The sequence below is a fragment of the Perca fluviatilis genome, chromosome 1 (genome assembly GCF_010015445.1).
Source record: "Perca fluviatilis chromosome 1, GENO_Pfluv_1.0, whole genome shotgun sequence".
NCBI classification, from domain to species: domain Eukaryota; kingdom Metazoa; phylum Chordata; class Actinopteri; order Perciformes; family Percidae; genus Perca; species Perca fluviatilis.
This window is the reverse complement of record NC_053112.1, coordinates 21938055-21960011: the sequence shown is the minus strand read 5'-3', so window position 1 is coordinate 21960011 and position 21957 is coordinate 21938055. Positions and strand designations below refer to the sequence as shown.

Here is a 21957-nt window from a genome sequence, read left to right as displayed (position 1 = left end):
TGCTCCGGTTTCCCCCACCATCAAAAACATGTACTAGGTTCTCCAGTCAGTGCCCTTGATCAAGGCACTGGGTCAGATCTGGAGTTGGTCCCCGGGCGCTGTCATTGGCTGCCCACTGCTCCCTTGAGGGATGGGTTAAATGCAGAGAATGAATTTCGCTACATGTACGTGTATGTGACAAATAAAGTACCTTTACCTTTACCTTTAGAGCTGTAATCCACAAATCGAACCTTTGCAAGGTTACTAGGTCTGGTTATATAGTTATATTAGATGAATGAGGTAATGAAGATATTAGGCACAGGCGTTTGACATGATGAAGATGTTGCATGCATGGTTAGTAGCCTATATTACCAAGTTTCTAATGTTATGAAACAAAACTATGAAGAAATAACTGAGCAAGAAGATTTATCTATTGATCTGAAGGGCCAATAGGCCTATAGTGAGGTGTGTTTTTTACAGTTTCATAACCATTTGTAAATAGATTCACTAATTCACTAGTATATTTGATGGATCATCAGGATAAAAAACATTTTGAAAATCAGTAATCCTATCTTGATAATTTAGGTCTATAAACAGGTAACTGGCAAAGTAAATACAGTTTTAGTATTATGACACAAAGATAAACTAGCTATCTGCAATATAATTACAGTAAAATGTAACATTTAACTTAACTAAGGCAACAAGATTTGTTCATAATTCTCTTATGTTAGACAATAAATAGCCTCATTTTAGTTATAATTGCAAATTAAACAAAAGAAAAAGCACATTCTAGGACATGTTTAAGCAGAGATAGCTTTTTAAGTGGAATTGAATTTTGAATTTTATGTTAAACCAGTAGATATTGATCAAATTGTAGGACTTTAATTTTAAGTATTCTGAGTTTGAGTTACTATGGCTGGGCTAACAGAAAGTTCAAATTGTATTATGCTGTAATACCATCTCCCACCAGGAGGGGTGCATCATTGACTGAGTTAAATTTTCATTATGCTGCAATACCCATTTATTACCAGGAGGGGCGCGCATGTTCACAGAAAAGTTCACACACTTGCAATACCACCGTTTGCCAGTAGGACGTCAGCGTCTTACACACACACATTTTTCTCATGAAAACCCCCAAAGGGGACATTGGAGATATTGATACTGGGCATATCAGGAAGCTGTTTTCTATGCTTTGAGAGGGTCTGCCCGTGGGGACCCTGATTTTGGTCCCCACGGTGACACGAGTCCCCACCTTGTGAGTGTGTATTCAGGTCAAGGTCCCCATCGGTATAGAAATGCGTACACACACACACACACACACACACACACACACACACACACACACACACACACACACACACACACACACACACGATGTTGATCAGCCAACTCTTTCATACCTCTGAGTCTTGCAGTTTGCTGTTCAGTTTGTCGACTTCCTTGGCCAGTTTGAGGCCCTTCTTCTCTGCCACCTCAAGCATAGTGCACGCATTGTCCAGCTCCGTCTAATGAAGATGGGATTATGAGGAAAGCACAATAAACAAATACAAAGCAGCATTCCATGAATAATCCCGCTTAAAATATACGTTTGATTTCTATAGTACCCCGGGGCTATATCCCTTCATTTCATAGCAAAACTGCTCCAAATATATTGCTGCTTTGTGTTCACCTGGAGTTTGTGTGAGCGTTCAGCCAGCTCTCCCTTGGTCCTCTCAGCCTCGGTGGCCCTGGCCATAAACTCCTGCAGCTGGGCCTCCAGTTTTTTCCTCTTATGTTCGGACTCTGTCTTTGCCTGCTGCAGAGTCTTCACATCACAGGACAACTCTTTGTTGTCATTCTCCAGACTCTGCTTATTCTTCTCCAAGTTGGACTTGAACTGCACAGAGAAATAATAACAATGTTTTATGGTTTCATGTTCATAGTCATATTATCTAAATTGGCAGTTGATTCTGGGATCCTGTCTGTTAACTGCAAATTGTATTTCATTTTCTGTCTGCATATCATACAACTGATGTAGACTGATGTGTACAAGCCCTGCAAGTGTAACTAGGTACGACCCACTCACCCTCTTGGCCTGTTCCAGCTGTTCGGACAGTTCTTCCAGCGCTGTGGCTTGCCTCTGTCTCATTTCCTGGATCTGAGCCTCATGGTTTTTGGTCTCCTCATCTATGGCCTTCTTCAGCTCTGCCACCTCTTGCTCTCGCTTGGACCTGGAGTTTCAGACACAAGGGAGAGGGTTAAGAGGAATGGACATTCTAAGATACAATACAAAAACATCTTAACATGCAGGGTTGTCTTAATAAAATCCCAATTAATGCCCACTAAGGAATGAGCATGTTATATTGTATGAGGTAACTGACGTGTGAAAGACTATATATATATATATATATATATATATATATATATATATATATATATATGAAAAACTATACAAAAATGTTAAGAGGTTGGAACTGAAATAAATTCTGCACATTTGCAGCATATTAGTGGAAAATATCGAACACAGTTGAGTGTCTTGAATGATAATATGTAAATGAATATATTCACAAAAGGTTATGCTTTTGTCAAACCCTGCAGTTCTTAAACAACACCAGTATGAAAACCATCATGACTTAAAAGAGTGCTCCACCGATTTAATATTGCACTGACAAAACATTGTCGGACTCACAATGGGCAGAACCAGAGATTTTGCCTTTTCTTCTTCTTTGTCAAAAGCTAACGCCTACATTACTGTTTTGCTAGTAGCGGCTAATGTAGACGCTAGCCTCAAGCAAGAGATGAGGAGCTACAGAGGTCATTTTAGAACTCGTAGTTGTCAGCCCCAACTAACGCTGACTCAATTGATCAGATTTTGATCAGCTCCCTCTGGAGCCACAAGGAGGTTTCATACAACTTTTTTCACATATGCAGCTCTACTCCCCAAAACCTGCAAACAGACATTGATGTGTAAAATCGGTGGAGTTCCCCGTAATCATCATTGATAAACCAGCTTTAAATAAGCACCGGAGCTCCTGCTGGGCAGCAGTGGTATCCAGCGTGTCCTCCAGTTCGGTCTTCAGGGCCTCGAGCTCCTCACTCAGGTCCCTTTTAAGTTTTTCAGCTTTACTTCGACACATCTTCTCCGACTCCAGGTCCTCCTGAAGCTCAGCTAGGTGGGCCTGTAGCTCCCGAACCTGCTTCAAGGCGTTGTTCTTCTGGAGCGTCTCCTCATCACTCCTGGTTGGCGACACAAAAGAACACAAGTCAGTTTTTCAGAGTAGATCCTTATCCTACAACTTACAACACTTACAACAACTTCTTCCTCGTATTGAAAACGGTGAAAACATCTGCTTAGGTTAGACCTTCAGCTGAGGATCAGAATTTATAATTTCTTAATAAATTTAAAACAATTTCTTCTACACCAAATCAAAATCTTAGTTTTTTAATTTTTATATTTTAGTTTTACCATAAGAATCTATAAGAATATTTTGGTCCTCAAAATAACAGGACAAGCACAATAATATAGAGTATGTTCTTGTACACTTAACCTCCCTATAATGTTTACGCTTCGACTGACACTTCAACCCCTTTCAGTCCTCAGATCTTTTAAACAAACAAAAAAACCTTCTACAGACCCTTAAAGTTCCACAACTTCCACTGTTAATACACTTCAACTGCTTTGAGTGTTTACACTATTTATTTTTAACTCCTTTTAGTGCTTTAACATTCACTGAAACTTCAACTCCTTTTAGCACATTCACTTCAACCACACTCAGTGTTCACACTTAAATGGACACTTTTCATCTTCTCTAAGCACTTTTTCATTCTTCATGTTCTTCCACATTTTAACTGCCACTTTAACTTTTTTCAGTGTTTTTAGTTTTAATTGAATATTTTTTAGCAGTGAGCAAAAATCACAGTAAATTCTATTCAGAAAACGTTGCTTTTTTCCTTACTTACTTTGCCGTTATTTTAGTTTTACCACAGAAATCTATGAGGAATATTTTGGTCCTCAAAATGACAGCACAAGTGCAAGAATGCAGTGATGTAAATGTATTAACTTTTGTCTGTAATGATATGTACATTAAAGAAAAGGCAAGTCAGCAATGTTTAAAGCATTTTTAAAACTGAAATGAGGCGACCAGTGTACACAGGGTGGCAGTGTGGTGAACTGTTCACGGCTGAAGCTTTCCAAATACTGTGAGAAGATGAACATGTTAATGAGACTGTTGAAATGTTTGCTGCTGGAAGTAAGGGCCCAAGTCAAATTCATGATAGCTGCAACACTCCCATAACATACCTCACTTACGAAGAAACCCAATGATTAAACCCACTGAATGTAATGATTCATCATTAACACAATGCCACAGCGTTGATTAAAGGCACTAATGACTACCATATAAAAGTAATTCCCCATTTTCTAAAAAAAGAAATAATAATAATAAAATTGTTCTCAGAATAGCTGCTGCATTTAAAATGGGGCACATCAAGTTTAATGAAAGCTTAATTATCTGGAGCTGTGACTAAACGGATGATTTCTGTGTGTGAAATGAGTCAGACAGACATTAACCAATGACCCCTGTAGTCTGGACTATTGGTCTGCTGTAAGGAGGAAACTGCTGAGAAGACTCATTCAAATAATCTGAGCTGACCTTCAGAGCAACGACCTCCACAGCTGTTTACCTCATCTGCGTGCAGTCTTGTGACGGCTAAATAGGAATACAATTAAATTTAACACCAAACGTGTCGCCCAGAATATTTGTGTGGAAAATCCAGATTAACGGAGGAGTGAGCTATATTAAGAAAATACTTTGTTGTGGGGATAGAGTGGTAAGATGCAGGTCGTCTAAGCAATAGCTGGCAACGCTTTTTTCAACATCTGCACAATAAAAACAAAAATCTTCTGATAGTAAAAACAGGTTTGTTAATAGTTTCTCCTCCACTGTGAAATGACGGCCTGATTTAGCCCAGCTCTTTATTGCTTCATTTGGAAAAACTACTGCAAAGCCCAGGACAGAGAGCATCAATCAACATCAATTTGCCTGTAATCAGACACGGCTGCCTCCAAGATGAAAGGTCTCAGCCAGTGTCGCTGAAGGCAAACAGAAAAACTGCAGCTGGGAGCTGCAGAGGAAAATAGACAGGGACTGAGGTAAGGAATAGATAGAAAGAAGAGATAGATACAATGTGTGCTGAAACACCAACTGCAGCAGCTGAAGAGGATGTTAGCTGCTTTAAGTTCAGAGTTGACTCAGTGTTCGTTTGTGTGCTGTAGCATCTATTTTAGGTCTTCCTATTGACTTGGAGTGCAGTTGTCATGGAAATAGGATGTACTGCACTAGTGAGAGTAGTGAAAATGAGCAATACCACTAAGAATAGTCATGTTTCCATCTAATTGTCAAGCAAATTTTAAAGGTCCCATGACATGGTGCTCTTTGGATGCTTTTATATAGGCCCTAGTGGTCCCCTAATACTGTATCTGAAGTCTCTTTCCCGAAATTCAGCCTTGGTGCAGAATTACAGCCACTAGAGCCAGTCCCACAATGAGCTTTCCTTAGTATGTGCCATTTCTGTGTCTGTAGCTATTGAGGAGGAGAGAGGGAGGGGCAAGGTGGAGGTTGGGGGTGTGGCCTTATCCAACTGCCACTTTGCTTGTTTGAAAGCCATGATGTCTCTTTCTCATGGGTGGGTCAAATTCTCTGGGCGGGTAAAGCAGAGAAAGGGGAGGTAACCTTGCTCCTTATGACCTCATAAGGAGCAAGATTCCAGATCGGCCCATCTGAGCTTTCATTTTCTCAAAGGCAGAGCAGGATACCCAGGGCTCGGTTTACACCTATCGCCATTTCTAGCCACTGGGGGACCATAGGCAGGCTGGGGGAACTCGTACTAATGTTAAAAAAACCTCATAAAGTGACATTTTCATGCCATGGGACCTTTAAGCAAACTTTAAAATGTTGCAAAAAAGAAATAAAAAAGTAAATGCAAATTAAAAGCTGTTTCTATCTCCCATTTTGTGCATTCAATCTTTATCCAAAAAAGCAAAAACCATCTCAAGCGAGCATAAAAACGTTTTTGCGAATTTGAGAATTGTTTTTCTTTTTAAGATTTGTCGTTTACATCAACATTTTCTAATGTGATACTTCCAAATGCGCATACAAATACATTGATGGACTAGTGATATTTTATAACACCAGTTTAGGTTCGTAGTGGTGCGAGTTCAGAGGAGTCTTCCCGGTAGTGGCTGCAAAAATACAGGCTTTTGATTTCATACAAAATAATTAATGTGCTTTCTTCAGCTAAGACAATATCTGTATCATTGTGAATTGCCACATGACAGCTATCTTTGGACTTCCAGTCAATGAACAATAAATTAAAAGATATAATAGCATTGGCTTCATTATTGTCAAGAAGACAGATTTATTAAAGTATTAGTAAGTACATAAAACTGGAATTCATTAGCCCCCTCTAAGGAATTGTTCTAGCTTAAGAGAGTTTTATTGCACTGGGGTCATATGATCTAATACTTTCCATTATTCAATTCTAATTTTCTTTTTTTTGTATCTTCGCTTCCCTACCTTCAGTGACTGTAACATTATGTTTCAAAATTTAGGATAGGCTTTTATTAGGATCCACAGTGAGTTGGCCATCTTTTTGTTTGTATCTTGTCAATAGCAATTTCAAAATGTTGATTGATTGATGTTGATTAAAATATGGATTTAGTTGATCAGTGTTTAATATTTTGCAGGTGTCTACCACTGACCTGGCCAGAGCAGCCTGCAGCTCCTCCTCCTTCTTGGTCAGTTGGAACTTCAGCTCCTCTATCTGGGCCTGAAGTTCAACAATCTGGTCCTGCAGGTCTGTTGTCTCAGCATCCAGTTTGCGTTTGGCCTTCTCCAGCTCCTGGCGCGTTTTCTCCTCCTTCTTTAAACGCTCTAAAGGGAGGCACAATCACATGTCTCAGAAACAAGATTCATAAACGAAATGCTAAACCAATAATGATTAAAAATAAATAAACTTTTGGCTTCAGTCAATCTCAAAGAGGCAAATGGGCAGCGTCACGAGGCATAAGGAGGTCACAGAAAGTGATAAACCGCAAACACCTAATTACTAACAGCCTGAGACAACTAACTGTAATCCCATTAGCTGCTTTGCTTAAATGCACGGGTGTTTTTTCAAACATTCCAACATTCCTCGGGTCTGTAGCAACCCTGCACTTAATTAACGCAGATGAAGCCATATTAAAATCAAATTGCTTGTTAACGTTTTCAGAATACACACAAAATATGTTTGCCATTTATAAAATGTTTACAATCATTTATAGATGTAAGAATCTTTAAAAAAAAAAAATTCAAAATGTATTGGTATTTTTCAGCTTAGCCTGATATATTTTGTGTTTATACCGTACTATCTTATGCTTCTCATAGGCCAACACCTATCTTTCAACTGATGGGACGGTGGCCATCCATCTATTTGTATCTGTTCTAGTAAATGTTCCCTAGGCTTGGACCCTAAATGGAGCCAGTAACAGAAGCTTGCTGGGAGTCAGAGTCCCTTACCCTCCAGGTCAACCATCATCATCTCCTGCTTGTTCTTGACCTTGCCGAGGTTCTTTGCTTTCTCCTCCTCCTCTGTCAGCTGGGAGGTCATCTCGCTGATCCTGTCCTCCAGCAGCTTTTTCTCCTGTTGGGTGAAATCCAAGTGTGGGTTAGACTGGAAGCTTTAAGACATACAAGTACAATATGGAGGTAAAAAGGTCAAAATACACTATTTTTGTATTACACACTAATATCCATCACCTTATTTTATTTTATTTTTTCATTATGCTTTCATGTTCTTGTTTGACACATCATTTGCAGATCTAATCCTCTCACCTTAAGGAACTTGGAGTTTTGGTCCTCCAGCAGGAGAATATCCTCCTCCATTTTCTTGATCTTCGCTTCAGCTGTCACTTTATCTAGCTGCAGCTTTTGTCTCGCAGCTTCCTCCTCATCAAGCTGCTCCTCCAGGTCCTATGGAGAGGGAAACACACATACACACAGATAACGATTCATAACCAATCTAATGCTGAAGGCGGAACACTGCAGTTATTATAAAGTGATGGGAGTTTGACACATGAAACTCTTTAAAGCGCCTCAACACTTGCTTTCTTTAAATCGCAAAAGTACTTCTCTACAACATTAACAATATTTAAGACTAAATAAGCAATGATCAAAGAAAAAAAACATTTTAAGGTATTACTTAAGAGTTTAACACCTGAAACTGAACGGCTTCATTAGTGTGGTTTGATCAGATTTGTTAAGACAATTAGGGCTGCAACAACGAATCGATAAAATTTGATTATTAGAAAAGTTGGAAACGAATTTCATTATCGATTTGTTGTGTCACGCAACTATAACGCCATTCAGTCGCGGAGATAAAAAAAAATTGAGTTGAGAACAGCGCGGAGCGAAAGAAAAGAAAAAGGAGCAGAGCGGGGGTAGAGGAAATACGGAGAGAGACGGGAGAGACCCGTAACGTTGTTGTGAAACACACGGCGGAGGCGTGAAAATCAGTACGACCTAAGTTATCCAAGGTGTGGGAGCATTTCACACTAAATAAATCGAAAACGTGTTAATTGCAAGATAAGCAAAAGTGACACGGCACGGCATGGGCGCACCACGGTGATGAGTTGGAGTCCTTAATGAGGAGGAAGGGAGTTTAACAGCAGGGTAAAGTCACTACACAATCCTACTTCTGTTCTGTTTTGAAGTGAGGAACGTAACGTCCCTCCAGTAGCTCTTCTGGTGCTGGTGTGGTGTTTACTCGTTATCCAGCTGACAAGCATGACAAGCTAGCGCTAGCTCGTTAATAACAGTAGTAAAGCAGGGGTGGTATAGTTTGCAAGACTAAAGACACGGTTTTATTCACTCGCCTTTTTTGGCCCATTCATTTCTTTATCTGTTGTCATGTATATATTCTGTGCTTTGTCCCATATCAGTTATTGTTGACAAATATATTTGTGTGTGTTGTATAAATGAACTTAACTTGCACTTACTACAATGATGGTAATAATTTAATGAATCAGCTTCAAGTGTGTGTGTGTGTGTGTGTGTGTGTCTCTGCATGTGTGTGTCTCTTGTCTGTATCTGTTCTTTGGGTTACTTACCTTTACACAACTGTTAACTAAAACAACAAGTATGTATGTAAGTATGTATTGAGTTTATGTAAATTAATGCTTTTTTGTTTTTTTTATCCGATTCATCGATTAATCGAAATAATAATCAACAGATTAAGCGATTATTAAAATAATCGTTAGTTGCAGCCCTAAAGACAATGCTGTGGACTCTCTTCAACCTCTATATACATGACAGAAAGACCCTTTAAATGTTCAAATGAAGACAATTATGATAGTGTGTAATGTTCTTGAAAGGCAAGTACTAACAATGTGGATGTCAGCACATCAAAACAAAAATAGGACACAGGTTTAGTTAAATAGGTGAAGATATGAACCTGGATGTGTGACTGCATCTTCTTCTTCTCATTCTGCAGGCTCTGGTTCCTCTCCTCCTCCTCCTCCACTCTAGACTCCAGGTCATGAAGGATCTCCTCCAACTCTTGCTTCCTAGAAAGCAGACGAACTCTCATCTCTTCGGCCTCAGCAAAGAGCTCTGTCTCTGCGTGGAGTTGTTCTGCTAGAATATTCTTCTCCTCTATGAGCTGGAGAAAGGGAACAGTATATATACATACATGTATACAAATATATCCAGCCTTCTTAGCTTCAATATTGCTTTCTTCAATTGTTATCAATAATCGATAGAGCACAGTAAATACAAACACTACTACGGAAATTAAAGCATGTTACAATGATAAACTTATCACAATTTTTGAAAAATAAAGTTCCCTAAGCCTTTATTGGGGCCACAATTATATCAGCTTGTAGGAGGTAAAAAATATTTACTTTCCATAACTTAGAGCATGTTTACCTGTTGGTGTTTTCTCTCCATCTCCACAAGCTCATTCTCCACCTTGAGCTGTCTCTCCTTCACCTTTACCAGCTCCTCATCTTTGGCTTGCAGCTCTTCCTCCTGCCTGGTGACTTGCAGCAGAGGCTTCACCTGACAGAGAGAGAGAGAGAGAGAAATTAAACTTGTTCATGTAATTACTCCTTGTTGATGTTTGTTTGTTTGTTTCTATGCTTTGGCAACACAAATTGATTGATTTCGTCATGCCAATAAAGCAAATTGAAAATTGAAATTGAGAAAGATAGATAGATAGATAGAGAGAGAGAGACAGAGAGAGAGAGAGAGAGAGAGAAAATCAACCTCTTAGGGGTTTCTGCAGTGTTCACCAAATTAAATTTAACACTTTTTAAGACATAGAATGCAATTAAATACCTTTTTTCATGGTCATACCGGTAACAGAAAACCAGTAGGGACTACAATTTTATTAAGTACATGAATTCACTGACATCAATAATCACATTTTGGTCAGTACTTCCCAGCAGTATTCATTCAACCCTTATTTATACTCTAGAGATCATTGAGGGGGTGATACTATATAACAATAATTCCTAGTAATATAATGAATCAATTAACTTGAGTTGGACTCAGATAAGCAGCAGAAAATGTATGTATGGATAAAGCAATTAAAAGATAATTAATCTAGGTTAATTTAGTTTTTTGCTTATATTGTGTATAAACACTTGCCAATCATTAGATGAACTTCCTCGTTACATTATCTAGTAGTAGTGACTGTTTGCTACAGGTCTGATGGCGCTGACTTAAACTCCACAAAAAAGAATTGTGGCCTCTTTACAATCCACTGTCTGTTTCAGGCTCACTTGTAGAATATTTAACACCTCACCTCAAATATATTGTAACTAGGCTTGTAACAATTATTACATTATTGTCTAATTATCAATTTTTTTTTACATAATTGCGGATTCTTTGTCTAACCGCAATAATTGCTTACATTAGCTAAGGTCTTGAGGCATATGATAATTATTGATTTAATTGTTGATTTTGTTTAAATATGCCAAATTGTAATTATATAAGTGATTATTGGTCGGACTATATATTTTTTTTATTTCTGTTAGTTTTAGTTTTATTATTGTTAGTTGTTGGCACTTCAAATGTTTACTTCATAGGCTGTGTATTTGTTTTATTACATTAGCTGGGTCACATAACAGTTATATAGCCATAATATGTATCCTGGGATCTATTCAAAACTTTAATATTGAAAAAAAGTGATAAATAAATAAATATTTTTTAATTTGCCTGAAAGAGACGATTATATTGTTAATCACAATAATTTCTGAGACAATTAATTGTACAGCAAAATTTGGAATTGTTACGGCTTTCTATAAGACTTTTAATACCTTCTAAGGCCTACTTCTTTAGGAAAGGTTTAGGTTCGTTAAAACTTTTCAAGACCAGTGGATACCCTGCTCTAATAAGCCCAGTGAACCTTGGCAAGAATAAATCAACAGCAGTTGACAAAACAATCTCAAGTTCCACTTACGCTCAGGCCGTTTTGACTGTATCACGCAGCCCTCACTAGTGTTTGGAGTTTCTTAGTTGCCAAAGAAATGTAGATGTTCAAACATGAAAAGTTTGAACATCTACATTTGGTAGACATTTGGCAACTGAGCAAACTCTGATGAAGTCTAAAGGATTGATTTTTTGTATTCTCTATTGTCTGTTTAGTCCTTAGTCCTTACTGAAGACATTTGTCAGGCATCCAATTACTAATTCCAGAAAATGCTCAGATCGTCAGGTGAAGCAGAGATATAGAGCTGTGTATCATCTGCGTAGCACATGAACTACTTTGTTGGAATACGTAGCTGTCAGAGTTCTCACCTTGGTGAAGAGCCTCCACCACTGCCAGTGTCGCAGCTTCAAATAGGCAGCACAGTTCCTCTGGAGGACCTTTAGGGCACTCAACTGCTGCTGCTTCTTAGCAAAGGCTCTAAGGGAATAAAATCGTACAATAACAGGCGGCAAATTAATGTTTGGGTATAGCAGGGTTTTTAAAGTGTTCAGTTTTTTTTGAAGACCAAGGTTGGGCTGCAAGTGTACAGATGCGCTATAAATGCACCAGACGTACAAACACTTTTCCTTATCATGCTGCTTAAATGTTAATCACGACAGGCACTTCAGTACTTGTGATTTTTTTTATTTTATGGGAACTACTGAGAGGAGCATACATATGTGACTTGACATGACAGATGCATTAACACTTAAACATTAAAACATCTGAATGCTTTGTGTCTCAGACCACCTCTCGGGTTTTGAGCAATTGGATCACTGTACTTAAATGCATCTTGGGTATCCAAACGCAGATATATGTTCATATGTAGGGAATTTGAATTAAAAGAAATCTGAAACTTACTTGCGTGCCAAGTATCCACGGCAAACAGACTGGAAGTAGATGATGATGTCAGTGATCTTCAGATCCCTCTCCTCTTCCAGGTGAGCCAGAACACCAGTTCTGAAGAAGATCTTACTTTGACCAATACGGAACAGGTTGGGGTCCAACTCCAGGGCTTGGATCTATAAAGGGCACATAAACAGTTATTAAGTTTTCATATTGCAATCAAGCAAGTATTTGTGTAAGGGTGTTTCCACCGCAGGAACTTTCCCAGGGGACCAAGAACCCTTAGAGGAACTAAGGAGCTAAACCTGCATTTTGCTGCAGTTTAGCGAGCTAGAGTGTGAATAAGAGCGAGCTGGGGTAGAGAGAACAAAGCAATTAAATTATAGTAATAAAACTTAATATTCAGATTTTTATGACGGTCACATATTCAGGCAGATATAAATAACCATCAAACACTCTGTAGATCACTGTGAAGACATGCCAGTTTCCTTTCCTTCTTTATCCAGTTTAGTTTGGTTTCTGAGGTTAGTTCCTCTGGTTGCCCAAATTCCTAGAACTTTTTGGTTGAAAAAGGCTTATAGGCAGTTCCAAAAATGCAGTAGCTCAGCAGAATGCAGCGTGTTATCGTTTTAAGGGAAGCAGTTTTAAAACAGAAATATAGCAACAACAAAAAAAGCACTACCATTCTCTCACAGGCTTGTTTCCCATCCATGAATCCCTTGGGGATAGCGTTAGGTGTCAGGATCTCATATCTGTGAACAAAAAAAGAACATTAATATAAACTTTTCCTCTGTGTAAAAAGAAGTTACAGAGCTCAAAGGGTTTCTTTGGGGTTTGTCACCTCTGTCTGAACTCCTGGAAGACGATGCGGTTGGGGAAGCCCTGTCTGCAGATGCGAATCCCCTCTAGGACTCCATTACACCTTAGCTGGTCCAGAACCAGATGAGGCTCCAGTTTACCAGCCTAAATAAGAAACAAATATACCATTAAGACCGGAAACAAGTATTTTTATACTTCTAGATTTCTATCGTACAATTACGGCAAAAACTCTGAAAGTCTGAAATTTATTTTCTTTTCTTTTTTTTTTGGTCTACAGGTTAGCATTAGTGGATTTCATTTCAAAGAACAATATATACTGGGAGAATCAAGTGACAGTAGATATAACATGCGACAGGGATAATCAATCATAATATAATAAAAAGAGTTATAGGTCCCCTTTCCACTGCTCGACACGCAGCTTCTAATACATTAAGATTAGATTCTTTATTTACTCTTTTTTCATGGTTGGGAATGATGCATCGGACAAAGTTGGGGTTGGTGTTCCTTAGTGTGGCCATGAGCTTGGTAAGCGACTCCTTGTAGAGCTGTCCAACAGTACGAAACATGCCCTTTTTTGTTTTGTAGGTGGCGCCAAAGGCTGTCTCGTTCATCCCTGCCACCTGGTCCAGGCCAACGATACGGTCAACTGGTGAGGAGATGGGGAGAACTGGTAAGAGCGAGAAGACTTCATGGGGCAGAGAAAATACAGCAGCAGCCACACAGTGACATAATGTAGCTACAGTGCGGATGGACGAAAAAAACATTACACACTACAGTCAAACAACGGCAGTCTAACAAAGTAGCATTCAAAGACTAGAACTACCACTATCTTCTGCAGATAGAAATGGAGCGCGTAGCCTATCTATTCCTAAGGATCTGTACATACAGGGCTCTATATGTACTGTTACCTTGGAGAGAAGCGCCATTTTTATATGATTCACTCACTAAGCATAAACAAAATTGCAAGATCTAAAATGTTCTTCTCTGGTCCTTTGGATGCCATAAGATGCTTGATGGCAGATACATGAAAGTGTTTCTACATTTTACTGCTTATGACACAAAACCTGCATCAACCTATTGCCAGTAAAAATCATCTATTAACATGTTAACATTTAAGGGGTTGCAAATACTGGATGCAAAAAATATTACAATACAACTGTTCATGACCTATATTAAAGGAGCACTCCTGCAATTTTACCCATGAAGATCAGGTTCCTCATGTATAAACGTTGCGTACGCACGAAAAGCTTGCGTACACTGGTTTTCACGGACACTTTGTGATGTATAAAAAATTAACTTGATGTGAGAATGTGCGGGCCATCACGCAAACTGTTGAGCAGTCATGAGAATGTGCGGGCCGACCGTAAAGTCTTTTCTGGCTCTGTAACGTGGCGAATTCTAAGTGATGGAAGTGATGGAAAATAAACTACAGTGCCTTTGTTAATGGCAATAAAGGAACATGTCAGTCAGTGCAACCGTAAGTCTCATTAATGTGTTTTTAATAGTTTTTTAGACAACAATGGAGCTCTATGGTGCAAATGAATAAGATAAATCAGGCAATTATTGTTCAATTCACTGCTGGTTTTGGTCTTTTCATGGGAATTCCTAACGATTAGAAGAATATAGAATATCACCAGAATTATCCACTGAATAGTAAATCTTTTTAGAATCTGACAGTAATGTCAGTAAACTTATTCTAAAAAAAAAAACGTAATGACATAGCACGAGTCATTTTTAACACTGATTAATGTCCAGCTGACTAAATTAGAGTTGCAAATATGTGGCGAGTCACAGGGTGCTCGAGTTTAAACTGGGGTGATGATGTATGGCCCGTCTGGAGCCTTTACACTGACCTCTGAGCCAAAACAAATACTAACATCTGCTTTCAATTCCCAGCTACTGTGACCCTATCGAGAAAGGAGGAAGGCAGGAAATTAATGTTATAAAATTCTCTTCAGTCAAGCTACTAATCCTTTTGCTCATGGATGTATCACATCACAGAGGGGGGAAAAAAAGAGAAAAAGGCTATGAAGACTCCAAAAAGCTGCACTAGATCCTTAACGCTTGCTTCAGGGCTATTGACACAAATTAAAGCACACTAGTTTGACTAGAGGGAGCACTTGACTATATTCTACTTTAGCTTATTAAGGAATTTGGCACTAAAGCTTTTGGCTGAGACAAAGGAGCCATGCAGCCTGGAAGCAAATGGGAGCCATTGTAGCTATGAAAGACAGCACCGGCTCAAGCATGAAACATACAGCCAGATCTGGGCAAAAATATACCAGTACACTTTCAAGAAGTTAACCTGTTTGGAAAGTGCTTACATTTAGCCTATCAAGCACCTTGAGCAGCTTGGTTTCACAAGCCAAAACTCTTTCATTATTATTTTGGCCCAGGTCTGCTACAGCACGACCCAGTCATTCACCTGCCGGCTCATCCAGACTAGTGACATTGTCATAGAATGAAGCCCTTTGAATGGTCTGAATCTCTACAACACAGAGAAAAGGACAGGCAGGGGAGGGCGATGTTAAATGTATTCTTAGAAATCATAAATGTATAGGCCTGGGTCAACAAGGCAGACAGCTGTTGTTAGTAGGCTTGAGTGAGAGACATATCGACGTGCTTGTTAACTAAATAAGCAAACAAGTACATCGATAATGAAGCTAAAATGATGAGTTACTAAAACTGAGTCCTTCTAGTATCTAGTACCATTTCAAATGTTTAAAGATAAGAAGGTGGCAGCTTACCATCTTTCCAAAGTTCACCAACAAATTTGTCAGTTGACTGATGCAGAAGTGTGGCCACATTGTCATTCAGGGGGTCCATGTTCTTCATTAGCCACTCATCTGCCTTATAGTCCACCTGTAATAATCAAGAACAACTCAGCTATATGGACAAAACTAACTCCAACAGTTAGTTTCCATCCAGAAGAGTAGAGGGGAAACAACTCTGTGCTGTGTTTTCAAGGTGTAGTGCAGGGAAGTATGATCCGCCGTGAGCACGGTGTATTTTATTTTGAAAATTAACCGGATGTTTATTTTGTTTCTGTGCTCGACTTCCTGTCCCGCACTATGTGCCGTGTGCTGAACTGTTGCGGAGCTCTCCAGCGTCCGGCAAAAATAGAAGCTCTGCGTATCTGCTCCGGAGGGCTGCGGATTGCTGGAGCTGTGCCGGAGTCGGAACGCAGCCGTTCTGCAGTCAGTGGAAATACACAAATCGACTTTAATGGAAACCTAATGACTCCGCCACTGTTCCGGAGCCGTTCCGTGACGACATTGACAGATTTTGGTAAAATGTAATTTATTACTTATTTACACATGAGAGCTGTAAATAAAATTTCTCAATATGAACATTTTGTAATTATATGTTAATGGGGAGAGAGACAATAATAGTGATTATCCGCACCTACAGTAGGTTTAAGGATTTGGATGAAGTGAGGATTAAATTCTTCAGTAAACATTAGTTCTTTCAACTGGTCACACATTCTTCAAAAAAATAAATAAATAAAAAGAATTAAGGAATTTTATGAAAATCATTACCAAAAAGAAGTTTGTTTATGTTAGGTAATTCTGTGAAAAAAAAAATGAGAAGAATATTGGCCAATATATGTCAAGATAAGATTTCTTTTAACTCTCAAATATCAATTAAATCACAGAGTTTTTAAGGTGTAAAACAACACAGTCCACATAATGGTAAACAGATTTGCTACTTAGCAGGTCTCCCTGCAAGACTGAGTTCTATTGCAAAACACCACTCACAACATCCAAATCCACTGTCCATGTGTTGAAGTACCTTAGAAATGTAAGCTAATTTAAAGCAACTGAAAGTTTGTACAGAAGCAATGCAACATTAGTATGATGGTTTAGTGGTATCAGTAGGCCTGTCGCGATAGTCAATAAATCGAGTTATCGCATGATAAACCATGACAACCCAAGTTTGATATTAGTAATCAGAGGTGCAGTGCTACGCGCCCCTCTGTGCTTCCGTTGGAGCAGTCGCCCACTCATAGTCTAATAAGCACGGTGTCTGTCCCCCGGCTCAGATCGGTTAAATCAAAGGTAAACAAAAGATGTGCTATACTTAACAACCTAATTGGAATTAAAACTACTGCAATAGAACAAAATAGGAAAATTAGATGTGGACTATTAAATATTAGATCTCTGTCTTCTAAAGCAGTACTGGTAAACGAGTTGATATCAGACAATAAAATTGATTTATTTTGTCTTACTGAAACCTGGCTGGGCCATGAAGACTATGTTAGTCTAAATGAAGCCACTCCTCCCAGCCATATTAATACTCAAATTCCTAGAGGCTCAGGCCGAGGAGGGGGAGTTGCAGCCATCTTTGATGCAAGCCTGCTAATTACTCCTAAACCTAAATTACATTATAACTCATTTGAAAGTCTTGTTCTTAATCTTCAACATCCAAAATGGAAAACATTACAGCCAATTATATTCGTGTTTTATTTACAGGGCTCCAGGTCCGTATTCTTGAATTTTTATCTGAATTCTCAGAGTTTTTATCATGTTTAGTCCTTAAATCAGACCAAGTACTTCTTGTAGGTGATTTTAATATCCATGTGGACGTTGACAATGACAGCCTTAGTACTGCTTTCAACTCATTACTGGATTCAATCGGTTTCAGTCAGAGTGTGCACAAGGGACGCGACTGTTTTAACCACACCCTCGACCTTGTGCTGGCATATGGTATTGAAATTGAGGATTTAATAATATTTTCGCGAATTCGGTATTATCAGATCATTCTTTAATCACTTTCGAATTCTTACTACCTGATTATATTAAATTAGATAAAGCTCCTACACCAGATGCTTATCTGACAGTGCTATAGCTAAATTTAAAGAAGATATTCCAACAGCATTCGACTCTATGTCATGCCTTAACATAACAGAGGACCTGTATGTTAACCTCAGTCCCTCTCAAATTGATGCATTTGTAGACGGTGTTACGACATGCCCACGGACGACCTTAGACTCCGTCGCTCCCCTGAAAAAGAAGATGATGAAGCAAAGGAAACTAGCACCTTGGTATAACTCCCAACATCGCAAATTAAAACAAATCTCGCAAAACCTCGAAATGTAAGTGGCGTTCCACCAAGGTGGAAGAATCTCGCGTTTGGATTGGCAAGAAAGTCTCAAAACCTATAGGAAGGCCCTAAGAAAGGCCAGATCAGACTATTACTCATCACTAATAGAAGAAAACAAGAACAACCCAAGGTTTCTTTTCAGCACTGTCGCCAGGCTGACAGATAGCCACAGCTCTACTGAGCCATCTATTCCTCTAGCTCTGAGTAGTGATGACTTCATGAGCTTCTTCAATGATAAAATTACAACAATTAGAGATAAAATTCATCACCTTTTACACACTCAACTTCTAACGGTTCACCTTTAAACGCGCAGGAAGTAGTAAGAATAAAGACTAGTCTCGACATATACTTAGACTGCTTTTATCCTATAGATCTTCAACAATTATTGTTAAAGATATCCTCAGCTAAGCCATCTACCTGTCTCTTGGACCCCATCCAACGAGACTACTCAAAGAAGCATTACCTGTGGTTAACACCTCATTACTAGATATGATCAATATGTCTCTATTAACAGGTTATGTACCACAGTCATTTAAAGTAGCTGTGATAAAACCTCTTCTGAAAAAACCCCACCCTGGATCCTGAGGTCTTAGCAAACTTTAGACCTATATCTAACCTTCCTTTTCTATCCAAGATCCTTGAGAAGGTGGTTGCTAATCAGTTATGTGATTTTCTACATAGCAACAGTTTATTTGATGACTTTCAATCAGGATTTAGAAAGAATCATAGCACAGAGACGGCACTGGTGAAAATTACTAACGACCTTTTAACTGCTGCAGACAAAGGTCTTGTCTCCATTCTTGTTTTACTAGATCTTAGTGCTGCATTTGACACAATTGACCATTCAATCCTGTTACAGAGATTGGAACACTTGGTTGGCATTAAAGGAATTGCTCTGAGTTGGTTTAGGTCCTATTTCTCTGATCGATCTCAATTTGTGAATGTTAATGATAAATCCTCCAAGTACGCTAAAGTTAGCCATGGGGTTCCTCAAGGCTCAGTGCTTGGACCAATTCTATTCTCCTTATATATGCTTCCTCTAGGCAATATTATTAGAAAACACTCAATTAACTTTCACTGTTATGCGGATGACACCCAATTATACTTGTCAATCAAACCAGACGAAACCAGTCAGCTAGCAAAATTTCAAGAGTGCATTAAGGATATAAAATCCTGGATGACCTATAATTTTCTGATGTTAAACCCTAACAAAACTGAAGTTATTGTGCTGGGCCCTAAACACCTCGAACTTCATTATCTAGAGATATAGCTACTCTGGATGGTGTTGCCCCGGCCTCCAGCACCACTGTTAGAAATTTAGGAGTTATCTTTGATCAGGATATATCCTTTAATGCCAATCTAAAACAAACCTCAAGAACAGCCTTTTTTCATCTTCGTAACATTGCCAAAATTAGGAATATCCTGTCTCAAAACGACGCTGAAAAACTAGTCCATGCATTTGTTACTTCCAGGCTGGACTATTGTAATTCCCTACTGTCAGGTTGCTCAAATAAGTCTCTTAAGACTCTCCAGCTGATCCAGAATGCTGCAGCGTGTTCTCACAAGAACTAAGAAAAGAGATCATATTTCTCCTGTATTGGCTTCTCTGCATTGGCTTCCTGTTGAATCCAGGATTGAGTTTAAAGTCCTTCTCTTGACCTACAAAGCTCTAAATGGTCTAGCACCATCATATCTAGAAGAGCTCCTAATACCCTATTGTCCTACTAGAGCACTGCGCTCCCAGAATGCAGAGTTACTGGTGGTACCTAGAGTCTCTAAAAGTAGAATGGGAGCTAGAGCCTTCAGTTATCAGGCTCCTCTCCTATGGAACCAGCTCCGATCTGGGTTCGGGGGCAGAAACTGTCACCTCATTCAAGAATGAACTTAAAACTCTTCCTATTTGATAAAGCTTATAGTTAGGGAGTGAGGAGTTGCAGTGTTCACCTAACTGGCCCAACTGCTTCTCTTCATAATTGTTAGATTAATAATACATAACAAAGTAGAGGGAGGCAGGCCAGCCAAGCCAGATCCGGCAGGGGGAGAGTTCTAAGCCCGAAAAAGCTACCTCTCCTTATGACCTGTCTCTCTTAGTTACCTGTTATAGTTACGCTGTTATAGTCCTAGACTGCCGGGGGACTTCCTTCCTTTGACACACTGAGCTGCTCTCTCTTCTCCCTTTCTATTACTGTTTCTATTACTGTTACTATTACTATTACTATTTGTGTGCAGCCCGTCCCAGAAATGCTTGTTACTAATCCTAGCTTCTGGGGAGTTTACTCCCCGGAGTCCTTATGCTTTTTTTTCCCCCAGCGTATTTCCTTGGAGAACGTTGGTACCAAGACCCTGGTTGCAGCTGTCGCCGTGGTCCTGCTGCACTCCCTGCTGAGCTCAGCGATGCCCTGCAATGTCATGCTGCATCCTGCTGAACCCTGCAGCTTCCCGCTACATCCAGTCACTGTTCCATTATTAATGTGACTACTATCGCCACTGTTCATCACACCCCCAACCGGCTCGTCAGACACCGCCTACCAAGAGCCTGGGTCTGTCCGAGGTTTCTTCCCAAGAGGGAGTTTTTCCTCGCCACTGTCGCACTGGTTGCTCTTGAGGGAATTACTGGAATTGTTGGAATTGTTGGGTCTTTGTAAAATATAGAGTGTGGTCTAGACCTACTCTATCTGTAAAGTGTCTCGAGATAACTTATGTTATGATTTGATACTATAAATAAAATTGAATTGAATTGAATTGAATTGAATAAGAAAAAATGAGCTCGATAATTTTTCCGGCCGCGATAATTTCCGTTTGCATGCTTGTTTATTTTCCTCGTTTCTCCCTCTCTCTCTCTACCAAAGAGACTGGAGGACCACTCTCGGTTCCTTAGCGTAACGAGGAGTGAACCCTCTTGTCAGGCGCATGGTCTTTGTGTGGGCGGTAGGCTACTCCAGGCGGAGAGAGCGAGAGAGTTGGAGCAGGGTTTCCTGCAGCACTTTGCAGTTAAGGCGCCGTCAAAAAAAGAAAGTATATGAGCGATATCCACCGTGTTACTCGGCGTCCCGTTTTCTCCGTTTCATTCCAAACCACACAGCTGACAACCTGCAGGTGGAGACTGTGGAGACGGGCTCGGACATACACGCCGCTGTGGACTCTTCAGTCTCGCAAGCGGTTTCAGGAAAGTGGCTCCATGTGTCCGACAATGCACCGAACATTAACGGTACAAGCCTACAGCTGTCCGCGGACACGGAGTGTGGAAAGTGTGTGTGTGTGTGTGTGTGTGTGTGTCTGTGTGTCGGCCCGCCCCCACGAAGCTCCGACCTGCAGAGGAGTAGAAGCCGCACCTTCGCCAAAATGAAGGCTGAAAAACAGAACTATTTTGGTACATTTACTCGCCACGTGGCAGCTAGCCATACATTTAGATTTTATTTTTTTATTATATATTATTTAAATGTAATATTTAGTGTTAAATAATTGTAAAATGTAGTACAGAGTCTCTAGTCTGAGAACTTACGTGTCACAAACGGCAATTCCACAACTGTAGCCTACATCAGCGTGAAAGACGACATACCAAAGGAGATCAAAGACATATTGTGGATATTTAAAATGTCTTCCAGTTCCAGTGTTAAATATTCTTTAGAAATAAAAGTGTATTGATCTTTGAAAAGGTGTACCTGTAGTAGTAGTAGTAGTAGTAGTAGTAGTAGTAGTAGTAGTAGTATTATTAGTATTAGG

The 21957-nt window shown here is 39.5% G+C and overlaps 1 protein-coding gene across 6 annotated transcripts in view; it reads right to left on the bottom strand.

Moving 5' to 3' along the window:
* Positions 1–21957, bottom strand: part of LOC120544766 (myosin-10) — a 104837-nt gene that overhangs the window by 34672 nt on the left and 48208 nt on the right. For all 6 annotated transcript variants that reach the window (XM_039778722.1, XM_039778919.1, XM_039778990.1 and 3 more), the window contains 15 exons: positions 15879–15993; positions 13584–13777; positions 13154–13275; positions 12995–13064; positions 12328–12488; positions 11796–11904; positions 9921–10052; positions 9448–9654; positions 7830–7967; positions 7515–7638; positions 6719–6890; positions 2983–3195; positions 2045–2189; positions 1649–1855; positions 1380–1484 (listed from right to left, as the gene is read on the bottom strand). In XM_039778722.1, coding sequence (XP_039634656.1) covers positions 1380–1484; positions 1649–1855; positions 2045–2189; positions 2983–3195; positions 6719–6890; positions 7515–7638; positions 7830–7967; positions 9448–9654; positions 9921–10052; positions 11796–11904; positions 12328–12488; positions 12995–13064; positions 13154–13275; positions 13584–13777; positions 15879–15993 — 2214 coding nt within the window. The remainder of the gene's footprint in view (positions 1–1379; positions 1485–1648; positions 1856–2044; positions 2190–2982; positions 3196–6718; positions 6891–7514; positions 7639–7829; positions 7968–9447; positions 9655–9920; positions 10053–11795; positions 11905–12327; positions 12489–12994; positions 13065–13153; positions 13276–13583; positions 13778–15878; positions 15994–21957) is intronic.